Source organism: Brassica napus, chromosome C1 (assembly GCF_020379485.1).
Source record: "Brassica napus cultivar Da-Ae chromosome C1, Da-Ae, whole genome shotgun sequence".
NCBI classification, from domain to species: domain Eukaryota; kingdom Viridiplantae; phylum Streptophyta; class Magnoliopsida; order Brassicales; family Brassicaceae; genus Brassica; species Brassica napus.
In genome coordinates, this window is record NC_063444.1 from 29,291,767 (window position 1) to 29,317,545 (window position 25,779).

The window sequence follows — 25,779 nt, forward strand, 5'->3', positions numbered from 1 at the left end:
TATTCATCATTCTAGGAGCCAACGACAATTTAGAGAGACCTTCTCTACAACCACCGTAAAGTGGTTGATTCGAAGCATCTAACATTTCATAAAACTTTTTTGCATCTAAGTTAGGTTCTTCAACTTCATCATGAGCTACAAATGCATCAGCTACCATATCATGATATACCATCTACACCTCTTGATGGTAACTATGTTCATTATGCAAATGATCAACCGGTTCATCCTGAAAATTACTATTACTACTACTAGCTTCATTCACATAATCATAACTTTCTCCATGTTGAAACCAGATATAGTAATGTGGCGTGAAACCTCTATTTATTAAATGCTTCCGTACATTTTCACGAGTTGCCAATTTTGAATTGTTTCATTTTCAACAAGGACAAAACATCTTATTGCTTTCCTGAGCGAGCGGTGTAGAATCTGCTTGATGCATAAATGTCTACAGCCCTTAGAGATATTCTTTCGTCACTCTGCCGTTAGTATCTCTGTGCGTATACATCCACTAATTCGACTATATTTCGATCACCCGACATTTTTTTCTCTCTCACGTTTTTAGTTTTTTCTTTCAATTTGGTGTACTTCAAATGAAACACAAATGCCATATTTATAGGAAATTTTTGAAACTGGTAGGTGAAATTTTACTAGGAATTTACGGGGAAATATAGTTAGGTAGCCCAAACAAAAAACATGTTTAAAACTAAAACGTTGGTGCACTCAAGATTTCGACGCTAAATAGACGTAAAATATTTCGTCGTAAATTCCTAGTAATATTTACGTCCACTTTACGACGAAATATGTTTTCCTCGTAAAAACCACGTCAAATTGCGTCTTTTTTACGATGAAATTTATTGTCGTTTTTTTAAGAAGAAATTACGTTGATTTGTTTTTTCCTCGTAAGGTTCTCGTAAATAAGACGTACATTTCCTAGGACTTATTTTCCTCGTTACATTTCGTCGCTAATTTTGTGTTTTCTTGTAGTGATGAGAACCATATGATAAAAAATCTGCAAAAAAAAGATAAATTAGTGAGATGAGACAAAAAAATGAAAAAAACATATAAAGTATGATGTTTTCAAGTTCAAAAGATTAGAGAGAGGTTGAAGAATTTTAGTCAGAATCATTACATTTCCGTTGCAGTCATTTGAGAGAAAGAGAAAGAATGCATGCATTTGTTTATATGGAGACAAAAATTTCTATTTAGGTTAAATATTTTTGATTCAGAAGAACTTCAGGAACCTTGAAGTATCCTGTCTCTAAATATACTACTTGCCCATAAGACTTGTCGTCTAGACCGTAAATTTATACCCTAAACTTTATTAACTAGCCAAATAGAAAGAAAAAAACACTTCATTAAACTTAAAATAAACTTTCAAAGTGTTTAATATACATGAAACTAAACACATATATGTTAAATTTTAATTTTTCAAAAAAAATGCTAAGCTTCCAAAATCTAACCCTAAAAATACAAACCAGTACATTCTGCTTTTTTTGTTGGTCATACGAGGCTACTTATAATTTCACTAGCCTTTTAGGATAGTTTTGCATTTAATTCAAGTTGGGGTATACCTTTGTGTTTAAAATAAAGTTATGGATCATATTTGGCAATTTTCTCTTTTAATTTAATCAGTAAATTTAAAATATTTTATGAAAGATCTATCAAATTTATGGTAAAATTTCCTTTTTTTTTGAAAAAAAGAAATTTCTTAGGATAGTAAAAAATTTATTTTTATCACAAATATAGGGGGTATTCAAAGGTTAAAATTACCAAAATAAATTTCATAAAAAAGGTAAAAAATATCTATACTCTTAATTCCTAAGATAACTAATTTATATTTAGAGTTTAAATCCGAGGGATAGAGTTTGGAATAAAGTATAGAATTTTTTTTCTTAAAAATTATTTAAAATAAAAAATTTAAAATTAGTTTTTTTTAAAAAAAAAAATTGGAATTTCAAAAAATAGTTCGAAAAAGAAGTTTGAATTGGAATTTTGTTTTCCTATTTTAATATTTATTTATATTAATAAAGTAAAAGTATATGAGCCTTTACCGTTTTATAAAATATCCTTTAGTTATTTTCCTATAATGGGTTATTTTGATTAAAAAAACCCATTTAAATCTTTGAAGAGATTTACTCAAATAGATAAACATTAGATTAATGACAATAGCATTGTGCAATTCAGAGAATACAACATGATTGATGTCTGAAGTATTAAAACTTAAACGAAATAATTTTTTCTGTCTCGCCTCTTTTCCCTGCTCTTTGTCTCACCGATATACCTTCTGTTGTGGTCTCCCTCTCTTCACTAACGTCACTGCTCGGTGGTTAAGGATCTGGAGCGGTGGCAGTGCCGGCCCTTGGACCACGTGGAAGAACCGATTGCTTCCGGCCGTTCAATTTATAAAGAAATTTCGGCCACAAATAATTAACATTCCTTTTAGTCAAGTGGTCTAGTGCCTGTGTCTACAGGCTTACCAACACGGGTTCGTACCTCATCATTCACATATCAGCTAATAATTTTGTTTTTCTGTCTTTTTCTTTAAAAAGTGGCCACTTTTTTCTATTTTTGCTAACAACCACTAATTTTTCCGGACCGGCTCTGAGAGGTGGTGAGGTGCGTTATAAGGGTGGGGCTTGGTGGTTCTTCGAGGGTTAACTTCGAGGCATCGCTCAGATCTGGCCAGATCTGCTTTCAATAGAGGATGATTGTGCTTTGGTGGTGGTGATCCGGTCATCGCCGATCCCTCCGGTGTCTGTTAGCTGGTGTCGAAGACAGGTTTCCTCGTTCTCGGTTGGAGGGCTCTCTTCTCTGAGATCTCTACTTCAGATTCATTGCTGTTTCTCACCAGCAATGAGAAACTGATGCATCAAGAGTCGATTTTGGGTCTCAAGCGAGCTCCCTGGCGGTGGTGGTAACTCTCTGTTAGTAGTTTCTCCTTTTTCGTTGGTGCAGGGATTCTTGTGGCTAGAAGGTGTCGCAGTCACGCTTATGAGGAGGGCTGAGTTCTTCTTCTCATCTTAACCAGAGGTGGCGGTCTGGTGAACTGATTAGACTTAGCTTCCATGTTCGATTTTTGGCCAGGCTCTGGTTCTCAGAGTCAGTCGCTCGTGCGGATCAATGTGGTCTTAGTCTGTTGTAGTCCTCATTCCCGGTGACAGCGAGTGTCGCTAGCATCTCTGTAGTAAGGGTTTGGTGTTTCGGTTCTTGCCCTGTGGTGTTACCTCCTTTTATCGTGCAGGGTCTGGTGGAAGTGGCGGGTTTATCATCCATTAGTCTCTCCAAATAAGAGCGGTTTTGGGCTTGATGTTGGGGTGTTGGTGCTGTCGGTGAGGGTCTTATGGGTTGTTAGAGTATCCTGGTACCTTTGAACTTCAGGAGGGAGGAGCAGAGGTGGCTGTCTGCGGTGATTGGTGTCTTGGGTTTCGACAGGCTCTGGCTCGTTGGTTTCGCTGCTTCGGTGCGGCCCATTGTCGTCTGCTGCGAGCTCCGAGTTCTCGCTGGTATCTTTGCTCTCTGCAGGTGATAGGGCTTTGTTGTGAGATCATTTTTTGGAGGCGAGTGTCTAGGCAAGCCAATATTATCGACTCGTGACTCATGTTATAACTGATGCCTTACTATGGAGTTTCTGATCTTGCAAGATGCATACTCTTGGCGACTTTCTCAAGTTTCTCTCGAGTGCTTTCTCTTACATCTTTTGATATCTGTCCTTCAATCGTGTTTTTCATTACTGTATTTTTTTGTTATGTTAATAGTTTCATTTCGGTGTTTGTATTCTCTGCTACAACTATCTCTTTGTATCGTCTGTCACAAACTCAAAAATTGGTAATTCAATCTTAACAATATTTACCAAAAAAAAAAATTATTCTTTTTCATGCCTGTTTTGTTTCTTCTTTTTTTTTCTCTCTTTTTTCCAATGAATGTATAAAGGTACACGTGAATTACAAAGAAACCAAGAAAACAGTCCATACAAATAGAGAGACCGTCGATAACGAATAATCCATTTACAAGCGTTTACAGAAGCAAATGATAAAAGGGAATTGATTTTGAACGTTTTCTTTAGGGTATTAAGATCCATCTGTGAGTAATTTGCAGCGAAAGGGATTCGTAAGCGAACTTCCGTTCTCCATTAAAGATTGGCCATAGTTGAACTAAAAACTCAACCTGCAAATAGAATATCCATCAAAAACTGATGATTCAATTAATTAGAAAATAGAACAGATCAGATAAACAAGCCCTTCTCACCTTCTTCGGAGAAAGCAAAAACACCACCAAGCATGTCGTCATCGTCGTCATCATCATCATCATCATCTAGTTTTCTTTGATCAGATGGAGCATTCTTGTTCTCTGCTTCTTTAGCAGTTTCCTTAAAAAACTGCTCAAAGTTTGGGTAGCCATCATCAACAGGTCCCTCCTCACTTTCGTCCGTAGCATTCATGCTGAGATCAGAAGTTTGGGTAGAACTTACATTTGAAGCTCCGCTTGTCCCGCTGTTGTTTACAATTGTTGTTTCAGCGGGCAGGGAGGCGTTCTTTAGCAACATATGAGCGTCGTCTACAGTATAATCAGTGTCTTTCACAGCAGAAGAAATGGAAACCACTGGTTGTTTGAATGTTACAATTCCGCTATGAGGGTCTTGGTTCGGAGTTAGTGCAAAATGGGAGGAACTACTTCCTCTACCTGCAAAGTTCAGTTATAGGGTTTGAGAAACGTCGACATGCATCTATTAAAGGAAGTTAATTTGATTACCTACCTTTAACTAGCCCAGGATCAGAATAAGAAGAAGAAGAATCTGAATCTCTTTCAACAGGAAATCCTCTGAATGCAAAACAAGGATAAGGGTTATTGACAAACGCAATTCAAAAACATGTGATGCAGTAAGTTTACCTGTTACGCATACTGGAATACACACTGTGAAAATTATCGAACACAGGCAGCAGATCCTTGCGCCTGATATCAACCTCATTTGCAGATACTTTCTCGATTTCCATCTCCCCGTGGTTCAATCCAGCGGAGTCCGGTCGAAACATGGGATAGAAAGATATCTGGATTTTTAGGGGTAATGTTAGCGACATGATGTTTTTTTTTTATTGTAAGGAAATAGCAGACAAGTAAACAGAACCTCTGAGTTCTGCCAGATTGGTTTTCTTCCCGAGTTTATTAGAACCTCTGCATTGGCAACATAAACGTGGTGTTTCTCGAGAGGCTTCGCTAGATCAGAAGCATCAACGCTGTCCTCTGCAACTCTTCCGCATATATTCTCTTCTCTCTCTGGCCAATCTGTTCTCCGGCAGACATCCCAACACTGAACGGGTTCGACTTTCACTCTTAATTCCTCTTCAGCTGCTCCTATTCGCGAACTGCTCTCAGCCTGGTCTCCTCCTCCAAGAGATGGAATGAGTTTGTATTGAACTACATGACCCGATGGAGTGTAAACCAGTAGATAGTCTAAAGCAGGAGCTGACACCTGCGGGACTGCCTGATGGAAAACAGCAGCAAGACAGCCAGAAGGGAAGGACGGTTTTCCTACAACGGAACTGGCAGCATGGAAGAAATTGTTGCATTTGATTCGGCTAACCACAGAAAGAGTTACCGATGCTGGTGGTGGAAACGTAAAATGGGTGGTGCTAAGCGATGGGCTCGACCACCACGGCAGGGACAATGTCGGAGCAAGCGTTGGTCCATCGACATGAGAACTCCGTATCTCAATAACATTTTCTCCTCCAAACGGGGACAGAACATAAATATGGCAAGTACCCTTAGATGACACGATTGCAATCCACTGGCTGTAGCTACTAAAGCAAATATCTTGTATTACCTGTGGGAATACAACAGCAACGTTCACAGTAGCTAACAGAAAAAAATAATAATACAAGAGAATAAGGAATAAGGAAAACATACAGCTGATGTCATGCCACGATGCAGTTTGTAAAGAGGCACATGGGAAGAGCTCCAATCATAGCTTTGGGGACCTGGTCCATTCTTTGAAGGCGATGGCATAATCCGGAAAACGTTAATATTGTTACCGTGGATCGAGGCCGTCACTAATAGAGTGCCACTTTGGTCGAAGCAGAGCGCCGATATTGGACTGGTGTGAGCCCTGAATTGTGCTATAATAGCCCGGGATTCAAAATCCTTGACAATAACCTGATCGACATGATAAGAGAGACATTAACGTTATAACATAATTCACTAGCGATAGAAGACATGATCAGGTTTCATAACTAATGATGCTTTCTCAAGGAAGACTAACCGTTCCAGCAACATCTGAATCTGCAGCAGAAGTTGCGCCCCGACCAACTTTCTGGCCAGGACTGGACGAAAGAGAGGAACCAGGAACGTCATGTTTTAGATCTTGACAGTATTTAGATATAGTCTTGTAACCTTTGTCACCTAAATTAAGTAAACCCGCCGCCAAATGCTTACTAGATTCCATGGCGTATCTCGCCACTAGATTACCACCGCTAGGGGAGGTAGATGGACTGACTCCAGGGGGAGTAACATTCTGAGGGCTAAGGCGACCTATACTAGAGGACAAGGGATTATTGGAAGCATAAGCTAACCATCTAGATCCGACAGCCATTGGTCCATATCCGACATTGACCCCTTGGTTTCCAAGATGAGGAACAGGATATGAGAGGACACTGAACTTGATTTCAAGAGTTAGCGCATCAAAACAGTATATCTGCATCAAAATGCAAAATGAGGTAAGCTATCTACCATATAAAAGAGATAGAACGTAAAAGCTGACCTGTGAACCGAGGCCAACAGCTACAATCCGGGGACTGCATCTGACCATATAGACAGTAGATCGGAATCTCAAAACATGAACATAGTTGTGAGATCTAAGTGAATAGAATCGTACAGCCGTGGGAGATAGGGCAAGAGGATCATCATAACCATTTCTAATAGGAGGAACTGAGCCCTTGGCTTCATCAGCAACTGCTATAAGCATGGGATGCGAAGCACTAAATCCTTCGATTCCTTCACATTTAGCAGGTAAAGGCTGCATCTGTAGAAACGTAACTGGATCATCCCGCCTCGACACAAGTTCGCTGACATCACTTGCATCGTCGATATCAAGGACTTGAAACCCGTTGGCATAACCTAGTAAAAGAAGGTTCTTGAAAGAAGATTCACTTGTATGTAACCTATCGAAGGAAGACCACAGCACCTGCTTGATCAAAGACATGAAAGTTAGGCATCGTTGATCCCATCAAACCGAACTTAACTTGTAGAATCTCAATGCCATGATCATTCTCGTACAAGTCAAACCTATAACAAAAAAAAAAGGTGATATTCCTAAATCTAATCATAAGAACATGAGCCCTATTGGAATTGGAAGAGGAAGATGAATTAATCAGACTTCAATTAAAAGATCAAATTGAGACTAAACCTGATCCTTGAGCTCGTGGGATTCGGGGGAGAGAGAAGCAGCGACGGAAGCGCTAGCTGAGCGCACGCCGGAGGAAGCGGTTCTGATACAGGTTGATATGAATTTTAGGGAATTAGGCAAAAAGCCATTTGTACCGTTTCTCGTCTGATGATTATCTCCGTTGTTGATATTGACCTTGCTGCTCCTGCTCTTCATAATAGTGATAAATAAAATCCTTTTGAAAGAGATTTTAGGTCACCGGAGAGGAGAAAGCGAACGGGAATAAAGCATAAACCGTCGGCAAGGAAGGGATAATAACAAATATTAGATCTTTCAATTCTTGAAACAGTGAAGCCACCCACACCTTTGTTATTAGTCGGATTAGCGGTGGAATTTGTATTATAATTTTTTTTGTTGCTTTTGATGACCTTATTCACGGGGAAGAAGACGAGACCAAGAAGATGAAGTAGTAGAAGAAACTGTTCTTTTTTTTTCGATTTCGTCTTTTTTTTTTCCTCTCTCTCTTTTTTGTTTTCTTCTTTTCTGTCCTGAGGCTTTAGTTTTTGGCCCTGTTCGGAACTACGCTAGGCGCTAGTCGGACGGTCGGCTCACGTCTAGCGAATTAGAGAAAAATCGGGGATTAATCGGGGAGTATGCGGAGCCTAGTTTTTGTACTTTTATTATATTCATATATCGGCATGTTCGTGTTACAACAAGAATCTGATGTCCCCTAGTGGTTTAGTACCTTGTACATTTGTTACGCAATCCGACTTCGACATCCACTCAGTGCATTGTTTATTTTAGCATTATTAATTCTCAGGACAAAATCTCACATCGGCCAGAGAAGAAAAAGAGGTAAAATCTTGCTTCTATATATAGAGACATACATCCTTGAAAAGGGATTAAATCGTTTGGACTTTTTGTAAAGCCCGAGTACTATTATAATAGCTTGGAACTTGGATTTTTTTTAATATTCAATTGGGCCGATTAATAGGAAATTGGGCCGATTAATTGGTTTAATGGGCCGATTAGTCAAGTTTCGATTTTGTGATCCGCCTAGGCTAAAATCGCGGCGGAGAAGGTCTGAGTAGCGATTATGCGGACGCCTAGGCGGCCGCGTTTTTGAATAGAGGTTTTTGGTTATTATTTTTTTATTTTCACTTCGATTTTGTAATATTTCAGAGCGTCGCTGTCAGACGCAAAAAAAAGAGAGTTACTGTCGTGCCGTGTGAAGGGTGTTAGATTGCTAGAGAAGTAACAGTTGAGCAATTTTCGTTGATACTTGTTTTTTACGCGAAATGTTTTGGGCCCAAGCGCATCGAAGACGAGCCATTTATCCAAACTCGTCTCATAATCCATCTTTTACCTGGGATGGGATTGCTTCTCTCCTTGTACGATTCCAGTTCACTAATTCATGCATTCTAAAGCCGCTACGTGTCCGGATTTTTAAAACACATCGTTTTATTTAATTTGGTAAACAATATTTGTAAGCTTCGATTAGAATTGGATTTTATGTTTTGCTTAATAAAGCTTTACTCACTACAAGAAAAAAAAAATTGATATCTGACAATCATATTAAACAGAAGTTTATCGGAACGAGTGTTTCCTATCATTTTTTGACAATCCTAATTTCATCGGAGTTTGGATCTAAAAAATCACCATTTGTTGGAAAATTCTCGGTAAGTTACGATAACATATATTGTCGAAAATTTTCATAGGAAAATCATTTGAATGTACCGATGACTTTTTGTATAATCCACCTCCGGTTTAATTTCTGGCAGCTGAAAATATTTATACAAAAAAAAATTATTTTAATTAAATTATAACAAATATTAAAAAATTTCATATATTTCATTGCATAATAAATGTAAAAATTCAATAACAAAAAAAATCAAAAGGAAAGAACGGATCTCCTGTTGACAATAAATTTGATAAAATTGGTGGTGTATGATGCAACGGTGGTGATAGCGGATGAGAAGTGAGCGGAATGGAAGTAGTGGTAAACAGAGTTGTAGTGGTGATCGTGCAAGGAGTTGTGGTGGCTGGATGCAAAGAAAGAGGGCAAGGAGTTGCAGGCTGCCGGTGAAGAAGTTGCGGCAGCGGCAGCGGCGGTGAAGAAGTTGCGGCAGCGGCAGCGGCGGTGAAGAAGTTGCGGCAGCGGCGGTGAAAAAGTTGCGGCAGTGGCGATGCAAAGAGTTGGGGGAGAGGCCATGAAGGAGTTGCGGTAGTGGCGGTGAAAGATGTGCGGACAGTGGTGGTGCAAGAATTTGTGGCAGTTGCGGTGGAACCAGAAGTTTCACGGTGGTTCTTTTGCACAAGAAAGTAGATCTAAAAAGAAAAGAGAGAAATATTGGGAAGAAGTTTGAAAACCTTTTTTGCAAATAAAAAAAATGGGTAAAAAATAAAAGGAAGATATGAAATTAAATAGATAGTGCTAACAACTCTTCTCCACCACTCGTTTGATATATAGATAAAATTAAAGACGATTAATCAAAAAATAGTTTTATGCTAAAACACAACCATTTTGTCCAGAATCTTTTTTACATTACACGTTTCAGGTTGATCAAATTAAAACAAAAAATTATATATATATATTGTCGATTGCATAACTGTAAATATAGTTAGATTGATAAATCTATTTAATCACTAAACCAAAAAACCTATTTGTATGTCTGTTTGTTTTTAAGATTGTAGATGATAATTCAATTATTCTAAATCTCATTTTAAAAAAAACAGTTGTAAATTAAATTAATTTGTACATAAAATTTTGAATGAACAAGATAAAATACTATTTTGATCATATCTAACTTTTATTTGTGAAGCCTGCTTTCTTGAATATAATTTTCAGTTATCTAAATTAAATAATATTACTACGAATAATTTTAGTTCGTTCATAATAAATAAAACAAAACAAAATTTTTATTTACCTACCATAATATATTTGTTTAACTGGTTCATTGTATATTTAAGGTATATTTAAATTAATATTAAACCAAAACTTAATTTAAAATTATAGAAAACAACAAAACCTCCTTTAGTACACTTTAATGTAGACTCGAATGTCTGTAAAATGAACAACATGAAGACCATTTAAAGCGCTCACAGTATATCAGTACCACAATTTTATAACATAGAGACAACTATTTTTTTTGTTTGGACAACATAAACAAGTATTGTAAACAAGAAAAATATATCTTATTATATATAATCTCTCAAGACCTATAAATTTCTAAAAGACAAAAAAATCATTATCATACACATTTCTTGCAAATGAAATTCTAAAACACAAACCACAAAATTATACAAAAAATAATAATCTAGATCACAAGTAAATTATATCCCGCCGGCGGGCCGATCCTAGTATATTATTATAAAAAGGGTTTCCTTCACTTTTAGGCCATCCACATGGGATTCCATGTCACTAAGTCGGACTCTGTGAAGCCGACACGTGTTTGGGCCGAATGTGGTGGTGCAGCCCGTGAAGATAGAGTTATTCCGTAACCCTAATACCGAAGAGACGAAGAATTGACGTCTTTCTGATATCTATCTCCGGCTGGCTAGCAGCCTCGGTGATTACTTCACTGTCGATAAGCTTCAAACAAGTTCCTTCAATAGCTGTTCCTGCTTTTCTTGACTCTGTTCTAAGCTCCACATGCGTTTCTCCTTCCACCCTTTTCGAATCCCTCATCAAAGAGTTTCCTTTTCGTGCGGAGGTAATGATCTTTCTTCAATATAGTTTCCTGTCCATGATTGGTTTTATTGAAAAGGCTTCCATGTTTTTTTTTGTAATAGAACACCATTAATGGTGACAAGAAATTCACTTATGATGATTGCAACCACATTGCTTCGTTGGTGGCTGGAGCAGAACGCAAGTCTGACGGTGAAGCATTGATTGACACCCAACATGAGCCATCGTTCGATAATCGATTTGAGGACACAATCGACAAGAATCTTGAGGCATTGATCGGTAGTTGGGCACACAAAGACCACCACGAGAGCTTTGCGAATTCAACTGCTACCCCTACAAGAAGGAAGATCTGTGTAGTGCAGTCTGATGAGTATGGAGTATACATAAATGAGGATGGCAATGCACAAGCACTGGATGTGAGGATCATCAATGTTTCTAAGGAAGATATAGAAGCAAAATTGGAGATGGTAGATAATGCCTTGATTGGTAGAGCATTAGCATTATGCGTTAAGTTATCCAATCAACATTTATTAGAAAAACATTTAGAATACATTTACTCAATGTTAGTGCTCTCTAAATGCTCTCTGGTCAAACCTCTCAGATGAAACTTTTAGAATAACATTTACATATATAATTTATAAATTAAGGAAAATATATAATTAGTTCATTTATTTTATTTAATAATATCAAAAAGTTATTTTTATATCAAGAAAATAAATTTTTGATTTCAAAAGTAAATTTACAATAAAAATATTTTTTAAAAAAATAGAAATTTTAATTATAAAATTTATTTTCAAAATAATATTTTTCAGATATAAACATAATTTTGAAATTATTAAATAAAATAAATAAATTATCTTCTTAATTTTATAATTAATTTATTTATATATATATTAGAAATATATTCATTAGCAATAAATATATTATATATTATATACTAATATTTATAATAATTTAAAATAACATATTCATATTTCTCTACCAATCATTCTATTAAACAGTTTAGCTAAAGCATTCAGCTTATGTATCATACTCATTCTATAGCATACTGCTACTGTTTTATCATCTACTCTGCCAATCAAGACCCAAGACAAGAGGGCATTATTTGAGTTTACCACATTAGAAGGGATGTTTTTTAGATGCTTGGAATTAATCCTACACCCCCAAAATGCACCGGATGAGGATACATATAGTAGAGATGAAGTCGAAGTTAGTGAAGAAAATCTGGTAGGATCAGGATAAGATATTTGAAGACTTCTACAACAAAATTGATGTCATATATTACCCTCTTAACAACAGTTTTGCTAGGATAAGCATAACTATGGAGGAACTGGTATAAATCCATTGTGTGCCATCGCTTCTTGTGGATTCGGTCCCTAAGTATTGCAACTGTATCTCTTATTTGAGAGGGTAAAAGTCTCTCTAGGGTGATTTAAGTGATATCAATGAGCAGTGTCATTCAATACTTGGATCTCTACGCTGTTGATTTCTGCTTGGAGGGTGTCAACTTCCCTCTTAGACTTATGGATCACGCGTTCAAAATCATGTGGCTCTACAAGTTAGAGCCTTATCCCCTCGTTGCTTCTGGAACTCATATGCATGTAACTGAAACCCAAGAAAAAAATTTATGTAAGTAAACTAAAAATAAAAATGTAGACGAAATCCTACACCTAGTCTCTCTGAGTCCCCGTCAATGGCGTCAAATTTGATGTGCTCAAATTACCCCAAGAGCAACCTTCTCAAATAAGAGATCCATTGCAGTACTTAAGGATCATATCCACAGAGACTCAATATCTCACACAATAGACTTGAGTTTCAGATCAAGCTAGGTCAAATAATAGAAAGATGTAAATAACAAGAAAATAAATAGTAGGAGTTGTTTGAGACGGAAGAAGGGTTGCTAGACTTAAGGTTTCATTCAGGTTACCAGAACTATAATTTATAGATGCTAAGGTTTGATCCTAGAAATCGATTTCAGTAAGCAAGTAATTCAGCTCTCGCATGCAATTACTAATCAGATGACTAAGTCTTTGTTCTAGCTCTCACATGTTAACAAAGATCGGGGATGATCGATACTATAGAGTGAGTGTCGATCAATGCTTGCTCAGATAAGCATTAATGCTCTAATCGATGTGTTCACTAGGTTAACTAAACCAGCCGTCGCATGCGCCTAAAATAACAATAGGTTAACTAATGATTCATATATTTATCACCTTAGAAATTCTATAGTATTGGCTAATGTTTCATAACCCTAATTAACCCTAAATCTAACAAAGATAACTACTCAAACATATCAAAGTAGAACATAACAATAATCTAAATATAATGCATAGAATAAGGTTAAGAAATCAATGGAGTTCCAATACAAAGCTCTGAACGAGTCTTGAATCTTCTCTCCAAATTACTGAAGACCCTCAAACTGTTTGCTGTAAATAGTAGAAAATAAGAAAGTGTGTGTTGCCTAATATAATGGTAGAGCACATAAATATTAGGTAAGAGTCGGCCAAGGGAAGTCTTGTAATTATGTGGAACTTTGGGCTTAAGTCGGCCCTGAACAAGTCGGACCATCTACGCGGGTTGCTGTTGATCGACGACAATAGATGTTTGTCGATCGACACTCTATCCGAATATTTACTCTGGCTGGTTTCTGAACAACTACGAGTTTCTTCTATCGTTAGCTCCAAAATGCTCTGTAATCACCACATTTATCTAAAACATACCTAGACAAGTAAGGACTCTAAACAGACTATAAAAAGACTCCAAAACATAATAAATAGAATCTAAAACAACTATATACCATGGCTAAAAACTGGTAAAATCCATGGTATATCATTTGTTCTAGAGCGAACTTGCAAATTTTTTGCCTTACCGACTGGTGATGAGGATTAACTTGCAGAATTTTTATCTTCGGGTCAATACCAGGAATATCCACATGGGACCATGTAATAACCTGTATAAAGAAATGACATCTGGCCATGAGAAGACCGGTTTGATTAGGTAATAGTCAATACTTTGTGGAAGAGAGTGAAAGCTCTTTATGAGTACATACATGAAGGTTATAAATCAGTTAAATATGGTATCTCTTGTTACTCTTGCCTCCTACATCTCTGTCTACTGGTTAATTATGGTATCTCTTGTTACTCTTTGTCTACCGGTTAAATATTACAGACAGTTCTTCTAGCGATAATTCCAAATGTCTTATGAGGATTCACGTCTAACTGTATTACCCTGAACCGTCCTATAAGATCCACACTTGCCAGTACTCTTTGTTCTTTGTTAAAGATCTCTTAAGCATTTTTCTCCAATAATCATATAATTATGTTTGTTCTGAGACTTGAAACTAAGATTTCATAGTATATAATCATTAATTAATTTTTAGTCAAACTATTGGACTAAATGGCATTACTAACTACCAAGTATAATAATCAGTAATATAATTATTCCAAACAAACTTTATTAACCGGACGAAAACATATCTTTGTCAATTGTATATAGAAATTTGAATTGTTTAAAAACCTTCATATCATAAGTTCATAACATATTCTTACTGTTCAATTTTTTTTTCTTTTTGGAATTTTCGGCACACATTTGCGTTTTGTTTGCAACAAATATTCTGTGCCCCTATATTTGAAAAATACTTTCAGTAAAGACTAGCTTACAAATTAGCAATAAAATAAAACAGCATACGTCTTACCCTTATCGCTTCTCTATATACTACCCCACTGGATTCTTTCCAACAACTGTAATTTGTCTTACTCAAAACATTCAGCAGGAAAGTTAGAACCCACAAATAGAAATGGGAAATGGATCTTGCTCCTGAAAGTTCACTTATTGAGAAAGAAAATCAAGACTCATCGGCTACAACTATAACTCTATTCCTCACTACTTTGTAGCTGTGGCTGGTCCTTCGTTTTTGGCTCAGCTGTGAGTTATAACGTCTTATTAAATCTGTAATCTGTTTCATTTTATTTACGTATATATCAGTTGATTCTTGAAAAACCGTTTCACAAATTTGGCAGATAGGATACTCATCACCCGTTCAGTCCGACTTAACCAACGACTTGAATCTATCTGTGGCAGAGGTAACATAATCAGTGTGTTTGGATTGTGATAACTGATAAGTATCTATGATCCGTTGTGAAGAGCTAACGGATTGATGAAGAACTAATAAAAAATTAGAGGTAATTACAGATAATATGGGTTGACAAAAAATTACATATTATATGGCGGAGAAACTGACAGTATCAGATTTTCTAAGGATCTAAACCGTAATTCTGAAAACAAATCCAGATTAGCTAATCGATAAATTAACTATGTATGTCTAAAAATGATTACAACCTTAGTTCCATTTTTCCAACCAAGTTTTAACTTTTTAATTTTATTTCCTTTTCTTTTTTATATTTTATGAATTTATTTATTTTATTTAAATAAAATTATAATTTATTTTGATCATGTAATGAACTATATTTTTAATATGTTTTCATATTTTTCTATTTTGGATAAATAATTTAAAACGAACCAACCTTTTAAATAAATATTATGAACAACGTATGGTTGAATAAGTTTTATGAACAAAATAATATACCATGTATTAGTATTTTATGAAAAACATTGATCATAACGATATTCCATCACAATCTCAAGACATAGTCGTATCTACATTTATCAATTTGCAATATGATTTATCATTTTATTGGACTTCACATATCCATTTATAAGTAGCTTGTCCACTCACTTTCTATCTACATATCAATAGGAACCAAACAACCCAGCGATGATCCACCGTGACCCACGATTTCCGTCCATTTTCCTAACGCTTATGTAGAAAAACTATATATACGTATGAATAGTATCTAGTATATTGTGATGAACCAGAAATTGAAAAATTTCTTATGTAACTTTGAATCAAAAGTGTGTATTTGTGTAATCTTTTCGACTTTAAACCGTAACTCATCTAACACTTTGAAAGCATCCCAACGCACTGAAGATGTCATGAAATTTCAAATTGATTGTCTTGTATTTCTATTCACTTTGTATATATTTTACAAGATCAGTTTGGGTTAGCTCTGGCTTGTTTAGAATTTTGTCAGTAGTATCAACCATTTAATCCGATTTACTCCACATTTCATTGATCACCCGTTTGTCGGAATAATAATACAAATATTGTATCATGATGTGCCATATCAGTTGGCCATAATACTTTGAAAGCAAAACTTACCTAAATGCTTACAACTTTGTGAATGAATTCAATAACGCCACTATTAACTAAGTAATTTTAATAAGGGTATTGAATAGTATCTAGTAGATTGTGATGTTGAAAATGTCTTATGTAAAAGGTTAAAGATTGAGATAGTACGGATGAAAATGAAAATGACATTAAGGGTTTGAATGTTTAAATCCGCATGCACCGCCCCGCAGTTAACAGTAACAAAAATCTTTACATATACCATATATCTATACGTTTTTATAACTGTTAGAACCGCACCGCAAATGTACCGCTCAATCCGCTGTTACAACTCCGAGCCTAAGTATTGAGGGAACTATATTATTCATAGCTAAGTGATCTCACGACTAAACACATGATCAAGAATTCGATTGAATCTTCTAGTCGGATACTTGATGTCTCAGCTTTGAATGTTTCAAAATACTTGCAGTATTCGCTCTTCGGTTCGATTCTGACAGTTGGGGCAATGATTGGCACAGCTATGAGTGGACGAATTTCCGATTTGATTGGCAGACGAGGTGTAAATTACATTTTTTTTCTTACATAAAAAAAGATATAATACATATATTTGTTAAGTTGGTAAACAATCTCCATCTTTATTAGACAATGGGTTTCTCGGAGATGTTTTGCAGTCTTGGTTGGTTAGTAATCTGTCTTTCTAAGGTATCTTCGTCTCCCTCTTTTTTTAAAAATGTATTTGAAGAACAAATATATGTTGTTTGTTTTTTAATTAGGTTACAATTTGTCTTGACGTTGGAAGATTCTTGGTCGGTTACGGGATGGGCATTCTTTCGTTTGTGGTAAAATATATTAACCTTACCAACTTGAATAATGAATATTTAGTGGTTGTGTATTGTATAAACAATCATTAATGAATCATACGCCCTTTGTGTTTTCAAAAATTTAAACGGATGATGAAAGTGTTGGACATTAACTTTGTAAGATTAGGGACTTATTGATCTACAATGAATGAACTTTTAAGTTCTATACCAAACATTGACATTCTACACTTGACATATTAGATAGGAAATTATATGGTGAAATTTATAATTCCAGATTCGTTGGTTGGTAACCGAGTTAGAATTGTATCCAACATGTCATTCTATGATCCAGCAATATGTTGAATCGTTCATATACCATAAATATTGTTGAAAATTGTTGATATACCAAAATATTTTGAATTGATCTCTTCAATAGATTTAGTGTTTCTTAACTAATGATCAGGTGCCTGTATATATAGCTGAAATTACTCCTAAGGATCTTCAAGGTTGCTTTACAACTGTTCATCAGGTTAAATACAATTGAATTTCTCTTTAAACAAATACTAAATTTACAAAATATCTCCACTTGTAAAAGGTATTCTTTAAATATTTCACTGTCTTATTATATTGCTGAAATGTCAATAAATTATCTATAAGTTTTTTAAAATATGCAGTTAATGATATGTTTGGGTGTCTCCATAACATATCTACTAGGCTCTTTTGTTGGTTGGCGAATATTGGCTTTGATAGGTAATATACATATAAACATAATATTGATAAAGTAAACTTTCTAAAATAAGTATATCTTACCAGTAATACATGTCATTAATTCATGTTTAATACCCTAGGTATGATACCATGTGTTGTACAAATGATGGGATTAATTTTCATTCCAGAATCACCGAGATGGTTGGTAAGTAATTTGTTACCTATACTAAAAAAATCTTAGTGCATGTGATATAACAAATGATAATGAGGTAATCATACGGTTCCTATAGTTACCTAATAATATACTAATTTTATGTCATAATGTTTGGAAAAGGGTTTTGTGGTTTTGATAAACGAATGGTAGTAATTGTTTGCAAGTATTTTCAGGCAAAAGTTGGCAGATGGGAAGAATTTGAAATTGTATTGCAACGATTAAGAGGAGAATCTGCAGACATTTCTTATGAATCTAGTGAGATCAAAGTAAAACATCACTAATTCTAGTTTCTTGAACTATATTTTTTTGATAAATGTTTTTTAAAATGTGTAACATTCTTGGTTTTTTGAAGGAGTATACATGCAGACTGTCACAAATTTCAGAAGATGGTATATTTGATTTGTTCCAAGAGCAGTACTCAAAATCTCTACTTGTAAGTTAAACAAGTCAATAATTTTATATGGTTGAATGTCCGATAATCTATGATATTCCATGATGAAATGTCAAATGAGTTTAGATGGGAGTTGGTTTAATGGTATTGCAACAATTTGGAGGTGTTAATGGAATTGTCTTTTACGCCAGCTCTATTTTCGTATTTGCGGGTACATACACAGATAATATTAATGTACACACACAAGATTAAACTTAAATGTAAGTAATCATTTTAATTTTATTTTCAGGGGTTTCTTCCAAAATTGGAATGATTGCAATGGTTATTGTACAGGTAAGTTTTTATTTATTTATTTGTTTTCATTGTTTTACTCTTATCAGTAAAAAAATGTCTTTCTCAACATTAAAAATTTAAATATTTGGAATGGTAATCTAATAGAATAATATTTTTAAAACTTAAAATCATCAAAAATAAAATACCATTAGCCAGAAAATGGTAGCATTTGTTTAAAAAAAAAAAATTAATACTGAAAAAAAAATTATTTCGGATATCAATCCACATTTTCGTTATTTAAAAAATATTGACACACAAGAAGAAATGTTTTTTTGCACATAACAATAAAAAATGGTAATGAACCAACAACCAAATTGTTGTATCCATCGCAACCAAATTATCTGTGGTTGATCCTATTTAATTATTTTCAGATACCGATGACAACTATAGGCGTAATTCTGATGGATAAATCAGGCAGACGACCACTACTTCTTGTAATAAATAATTTTTTACATATTTATTCTAGGTTATTCCTCTAATTTATATCTACACAATTCAGATTTCTGCTGTGGGCACATTTATCGGGTGTTTACTCGTCGCCTTATCATTTTATTTACAGGTTCTCTCCTCTTTAAAATACATAATTTTATATATCATAAAGCTTTATATAATGTTAATGAAAAAAATTCCCCAAATCAAATAAGGTTATCCAATTGATTTGTACATTGGAATATTTTTTCATCAGCTGTAAACCAAAATTTTGTTGGTTCTTTTGGGTTGGTAACCGAATGGATATCAACTATGAACTTGGATAAGGATTGAATCGAACACGGACTCATTTTTATTAAAGAGTGTTTTGATCTTATTCTAAGATTTGGATTACACGAAATCTCTTTATGTGATAATATATAGTCTCATTTCTGTTCTATGCTACGATACAATAATAAAAATAGAATTTTAGTGTTTATATATGTTTCTTCAAAGACTTTTAATGATCTTTAAACAATTAATATTATTTCTTTCTAACAATTAGTTTTTAATTTTTTGTTCATATTCTCATTTTCTAAAATCCACAACTCATTATATTGAGTACTGAGGGTTGCAATTGTTAGCACTAACAATTGAAATGATTAGCCAATAGTTATTATTGTTAATACCAACAGTTGTAATAGTTAGCCAAAAGTCACAAAGGTCATCACCAACGTTTTTAATCACCTACGGGTTCAATAGTTTATTATCACCAATGGTTTCAAAGATTCATCACTAATGGTTAGAATCACAAATAGATAGAATTGTTCATACAATGCTTCACTTAAACGGTTGCAAAGATTCACTTAAATCTCCAACAATCCTCCATCATTTAAGTGTAATCACATATTCACTAAATAATTATGACATATATTAAACTTATGCATAAATAAAAATGATCTAAGAATAGAGTTTTCATCTTAGTGTATTACACATTCCAAATGTCTGAGAATCATGATGACATGCAGATTATACCTTCTCAACCCATTTGGGCACATGAAAATAACACACACAAATTTCCCCACAATTCTAAGTGTTTGCTCGACACTAATATAAGTTGTGTCCCTATCCGTTCATGAGTGATGAGTATATACAAATTCAAGTCTCATGTTAATGAACCGGCATCACTTCACACTCATAGGTAGTAAGGTACTTTTATTCATGCACCTACAAATGACTTTTTCAAAGTATCTATTAAGAAAAACTTTTCAACATATCTTTTTTCTTGTAGATCCAAGTACATACCTTGGGATGATATAAACATGTGCTTCAATCTTTAAGTATAGGCTTTACACATTGAATTCAGCCTCTAATATTGTATTAGAGGGGAAATTATTTTCTCACAATGAAAGATTGAAAATGGAATTTACTCTCATCCCTTTAACATACATAGTTACGAAGTCCCTAGCTAATCATTTCGTCAAATGATCTTGTATATTTCGTTAAGACCGAAAAAATTATGATATTGTATATTGACTCTGCCTATTTACCGGAATTTATAATGCTATAAATTCATATTCCATAGTAAAAAATTTCATGAAAGTTTACTTCTTTAAAATCCATGAAATTAATGGCACGGAAGTAAAACACTCAACCACTTGTAGAAGAATGATGTTATATGTTAGCAATCCAACTTGCATTTGAATACCCTTCTACCACCAAAGAAAAATTTACCTATGACAAACCATACTTTATGGTTTCTTTTAATTACTTAGGACCCGTCTTAAGGCTTTCTATTATTGATTACTAAGATTACAGTGTATCTATTAAACATCCATGTAACATAAGCTATATTTGGCCTAGTGCTCGTCATAGTATGTATTTAGGAATCATCAATTGTAAATACTTAAGATGTGATATTGCTTGTTTTGTGTATAGCGCAAGCTTCACACCCGTATCCATGGGAGTGCTCTCACAATTGAACCTCTTAAGAACTTTCTAAGTGTAATGAGATTGTACCAAAGATACTTCTTTACTTTTATGTATGATTCAAATTTCAAGAATCACATCCACTTCTCCAATGTCTTTCATTGCAAAACTTGATGGCAATAATGCTTTTGTAAGCTCTGCTTGTCTAAAGTCAGCACCAATGATCAACATTTCATAACATATAAGCAAATTATTATTCCATTATCAGATTCATAATTGTTATATAAACATTTCTTCTACTGGTTTAACTTAACCACTTGATATGACAAACTCATGAACCATTTAATGTCACTATCTAGGTGCTTTCTTTAGCTCATACAATGACTTGATCAAACTATATACTTAATGCTCAATACAAGGAACAATAAAATCTTAGGTTTCTTCATATGCACCTCTTTCTGAGCAATTAATCTATTTCCCATGGGCGCGATCCATAACATTGTCCATGAACAATATGTTGTACAATCATGATGACTCAGCCTCTATCGTCATTCACTTGAATCCATACGGATCAACATCATGCATGATGCAAGTAGCATCATTCTGGTAACATTACATTTGAACCCTTTCGAAACTTTTGCACCCTTTTGGTAAAGTTATGTTCACACCCTTATGGTGATGACACGTTTACACCCTCTCGGTGAAAACACGTTAACACCTCTTTGGTCACGACATGTTTGCAAATTGCACCCATTTGGCCACGAATTGTTTGCACATCTTCGTCCATGACATGTTTGCAACTCTTCCGTCAAGACTAGTTCGCAGGCCTTGGGTGTCTACATGTTAACACCCATTTGATTCCAACTCGTTTGCACCGCTTCGTTGATGACTTGTTCGCACCCATTTGGTGACAATACATTTGTACCCTTCCGGTGAACCATATGGTTTATTAATGTTTGCTAAAAATATAATAACATTATAGAAGAGATATTAGCAACTAGAGTATAAGTATCAGCTTAATCGATATCTTCTCTTAGTTTAAACCATTGAATAATTGATCGAATCTTAGTGTCAATTGTTCCATCAACTTTTTCATCTTCTTTTTAAAGATCATCTTGAAGCCTAAAGGCTGCAACATAGTAGATGATTCGATATATAAGATCCAAATATTGTTTCCATGATTGAGTTAATCATATCATTTATTGCTTCTTTATAGAGAGCGGACATACTGAGACTTTTGAGAATTTAGCCATTATATATATAATCGTCATTCTCCGTTTGATCTTCCTTGTTACATCTTATTTTTCATCTTTGAAAGTTTACTCTCTCTCGAGCATTTCTAACTTTCCAAAATTTGATGTTATCTCTCACAAATAAAAAATCATAGTTCACAAGAATATGCTCTTTAAGATTGTTGGTTATTTTTGTTGGTAACCAAATGGATGTGGACTATGAACTTGGATAAGGATTGAATCACGTACGAGGTCACTTTTCTTAAAGACTATTTTGACCCTATTTTAAGATTTTGGCTACACAAAATCCTCATGTAAGATAAGAGAATCAAAATATCATTCTTGTTATAGGCTAAGATACAAGAAAACAAATAAAGATTTAGTGCTTATAGGTGTTTCTTCAAAGATTTTTGATGATCTTTGAGCATTGAATCCCTATTTGTTTCTACCAATTTTTTTTTTATTTCTTTCTTATTCTAAGTTTTCAATGCCAAAACTCATTATATAGAGTACCAAGGATGCAATTGGTTAGTACCGACAATTGCAATGTCTAGCCAAAAGTTATAACTGTTAATATCAACAATTGAAATGGTTATCTAAAAATCACATTGGTTCATCACCAAAAACTTTAATTATCAATGGTTGTAATGATTTATCACAAAATGATGCAACGGTTCATCAATAATAGATACAATCACAAACAGTTGCAATCCTTCACTTAAACAGATGCAAACTTTCACTTAAACGGTTGCAAGGATTCAATTAAATCTTCAAATATAACTATATCAAATTTTGTGTATATAATTGCCTCATATTGTTTTATTGTTCCATATTTCTACTTTTTATTTCATGTTATTTTAATATCTATCTTGGCTCTGAGTTTAGTGCCTAGAAAAGTATTAAGGATTATTTTACTCGTTTGTTTTTTGTGAAACATTTTACTCGTTTGTTAATATAAATAATTGTAGCATATTTCAACGCTAATTATGTATATATGTATGTAATTATGTATATCATAAAATGCCGGCTCACCGCTTAACCAGAAAAATAAAATGTGAGCTCACCAAATTGTAGGGTGGAAGGACGTTTAGTGGATGGGCTTCATATATAGCACTCGTTGGCGTTCTGGTAAGTTTTTAATCCGAAACATTATTTATTGTTAGTTTTAAAAAAGTTATTCATAGTTTCAAAAGATATGATGTTATTTTCCATTTTCCCGTCAGGTGTATACAGGTTCATTTTAGCTAGGGTTGGGTGGGATACCTTGGGTCATTATGTCAGAGGTAAATAACTTCATGAAAAATTTTGTCGTGTTGATTAGTATAGTAGAGTTCCTTGTTGTGTGGTTTAAGTATATATATTTTTCATTGCCGTATGATTTTGATTGCTTTATTGAAACTTATTCCTTAATATACAAGTTAAATAAGATATACTCTATGCTTTCCTTATATTACAGTTGTTGTTTGATTTAGTTGAAATTAGATATTTGAAATTCCATTTTATGTCAAGATATTTCCAATTGATATAAAAGGATCAGCAGGAAGTCTTGTGACTGTTGTTAGCTGGGTTGGATCTTGGATAATATCCTTTGCATTTAACTTCCTAATGAATTGGAGTCCTGCAGGTACAAGTTTTCTTCCAATTTTACTTCTTTTGTTTCAGCCAATTTTCACTCTATATTTAAATATGAAATGTATTTCCAAATTATTTTCAGGAACATTTTATGTTTTTGCTACAATTTAAGGGGTTGCTGTTATATTTGTAGCAAAACTCGTACCAGAAACCAAAAGTCGAACGCTTGAGGAAATTCAGTCTTCTATTAATTATGTAACATTGTAATGTTTAGATTGTTGATTACAAAGACAATAATTATTAAAAACTAATGTTTAGATATGATATTTTATTTCTTTTGTATTTGAACATGAAACTGTTACAATTTCTTAGCCCATCTCCAATGTATTTTGATATATTTTCCTCTCAAATAGAGAATTTCTATAATAGAACTTAGAGTTTGGTGCAATGTATTTCTGTAAAATAACATTACTCTAACGTAAATTACATACCATGGATTTTACCAGTTTTCAGTCACAGTATATAAGTGTGTTAAAATTTATTTATTATCATTTGGAGTCTTTTTAGAGTCTTTTTAGAGTTTTTACAGGTTCATGCATGTTTTGCAGCAATGTGATAATTATGGAACATTTTGGAGATAAAGACAGAAGAAACTCATAACTGTTCATCAAACCAGCCATAGTCGACATTCAGCCATAGTCGACATTCAGAGTCAAACGTCGATCGACAAACATCACTTGTCGTCAATCGACAGCGAAGCGCGAGAGCTGGCCGCTTGTTCATGACCGACTTGAAGCCCAAGTTCCACATAATTACAAAACTACCAATGGCCGACTTTGTCCTAATATTTATGTGCTCTGACATTGTATTGGGAAAACACGCTTTCTTATTTTCTGTTCTACACAGCATAAGGTTTTTTAAGGTTTTTAGTAGTTTGGATAGAAGATCCAAGACTCCTTCAGAGCTTTGGAACTCCAGGTTTTATACCTTATTCTATCTATGCATTTTATTCAGACAATTGATATGTTCTGCTTTGTTATGTCTGAGTAGTTTACTCTGTTAGATTTATGGTTATTAGGGTTATGAAAGATTAGCCAAAACTATAGAATTGCTAAGATGGTAATTAAACAACCTTTATAAAATTGCTATTAATGCATGTGTTCTAGAGTAACTAACTAGGACCGCGATTTTAGGATTGTGGACAACTACGCCAGTAGGTTCTGTACCATAATAGATTCTCTTGAGCTAGGATTTCTAGAAACAAGTGACAGCTGATTTTGTTAAGACTAGGGAACATATCGATCAGCTCGCTAATGCTTGTCTAAGGTAGCATCGATCGATGCTAACTCAATAGCATCGATCAACGCTCAATATGTATCAACAAGTGACAGTTGAGATATTGGACTTAGTCAACACATATGATATGCAACGGAAGCTGGACATCTTATGCATTACTCTTTCATAAAGACTACTCTGTGTTTTCCTTGAGGACAAGAAAAATGGTAAGTCTGGGCGAGTTGATATACCATGGGTTTTACCCACTTTTAGCCATGGTATATTAGTGTTTTAGGACATAATTATTTGTTTTGGAGTCTTTTAGCATATTTACAGGTTCAGAAGTGTTTTGGAGGAAAGTGGTGATTTTGGTGCATTTTGGAGATAAAAGGAGAAGAAGCCCGTAGCTGAACATCGAACTAGTCTGGAGGTCGACATTCAAAGATAAACATTGATCAATGCACATCATGTGCCGTCGATCGACACCAAAGCGCGCAAGACCCGATTAGGTTTCCAGCCGACTTAAATCCCAAGTCATAAACATTTACAGAAATACCCCTGGCCGATTTTAACCGAATATTTATGTGCTCTGGCATTATTCTAGGCGACACACGCTTTCATACTTTCTTACTTTTCACAGCAAACAATACTTAGGGTTTTTAGTAGTTT

At 34.5% G+C, this 25,779-nt stretch overlaps 1 protein-coding gene and 1 pseudogene across 3 annotated transcripts; one reads left to right on the top strand and one right to left on the bottom strand.

Moving 5' to 3' along the window:
* Positions 1-3,851: 3,851 nt before the first annotated feature.
* LOC106376610 (autophagy-related protein 18h) lies at positions 3,852-7,906 on the bottom strand. 3 transcript variants are annotated; one of them, XM_048744922.1, is made up of 10 exons: positions 7,397-7,906; positions 6,752-7,174; positions 6,254-6,685; positions 5,902-6,147; positions 5,123-5,818; positions 4,888-5,045; positions 4,754-4,818; positions 4,469-4,680; positions 4,246-4,375; positions 3,852-4,164 (listed from the first exon to the last, which is right to left on the bottom strand). In XM_048744922.1, the coding sequence occupies exons 1-10, from the start codon at positions 7,589-7,591 to the stop codon at positions 4,160-4,162; spliced, it is 2,562 nt and encodes an 853-aa protein (XP_048600879.1). In that variant the 5' UTR covers positions 7,592-7,906; the 3' UTR covers positions 3,852-4,159. The 3 variants fall into 3 exon arrangements, with proteins under 3 accessions (XP_048600879.1, XP_048600880.1, XP_013672157.1); XM_048744923.1 differs by having other exon boundaries at positions 4,246-4,680; positions 6,752-7,275; XM_013816703.3 differs by having other exon boundaries at positions 4,246-4,680; positions 7,397-7,905.
* A 5,690-nt stretch (positions 7,907-13,596) lies between these two features.
* LOC106373611 lies at positions 13,597-24,238 on the top strand (annotated as a pseudogene).
* The last annotated feature ends 1,541 nt before the right edge of the window (positions 24,239-25,779 follow it).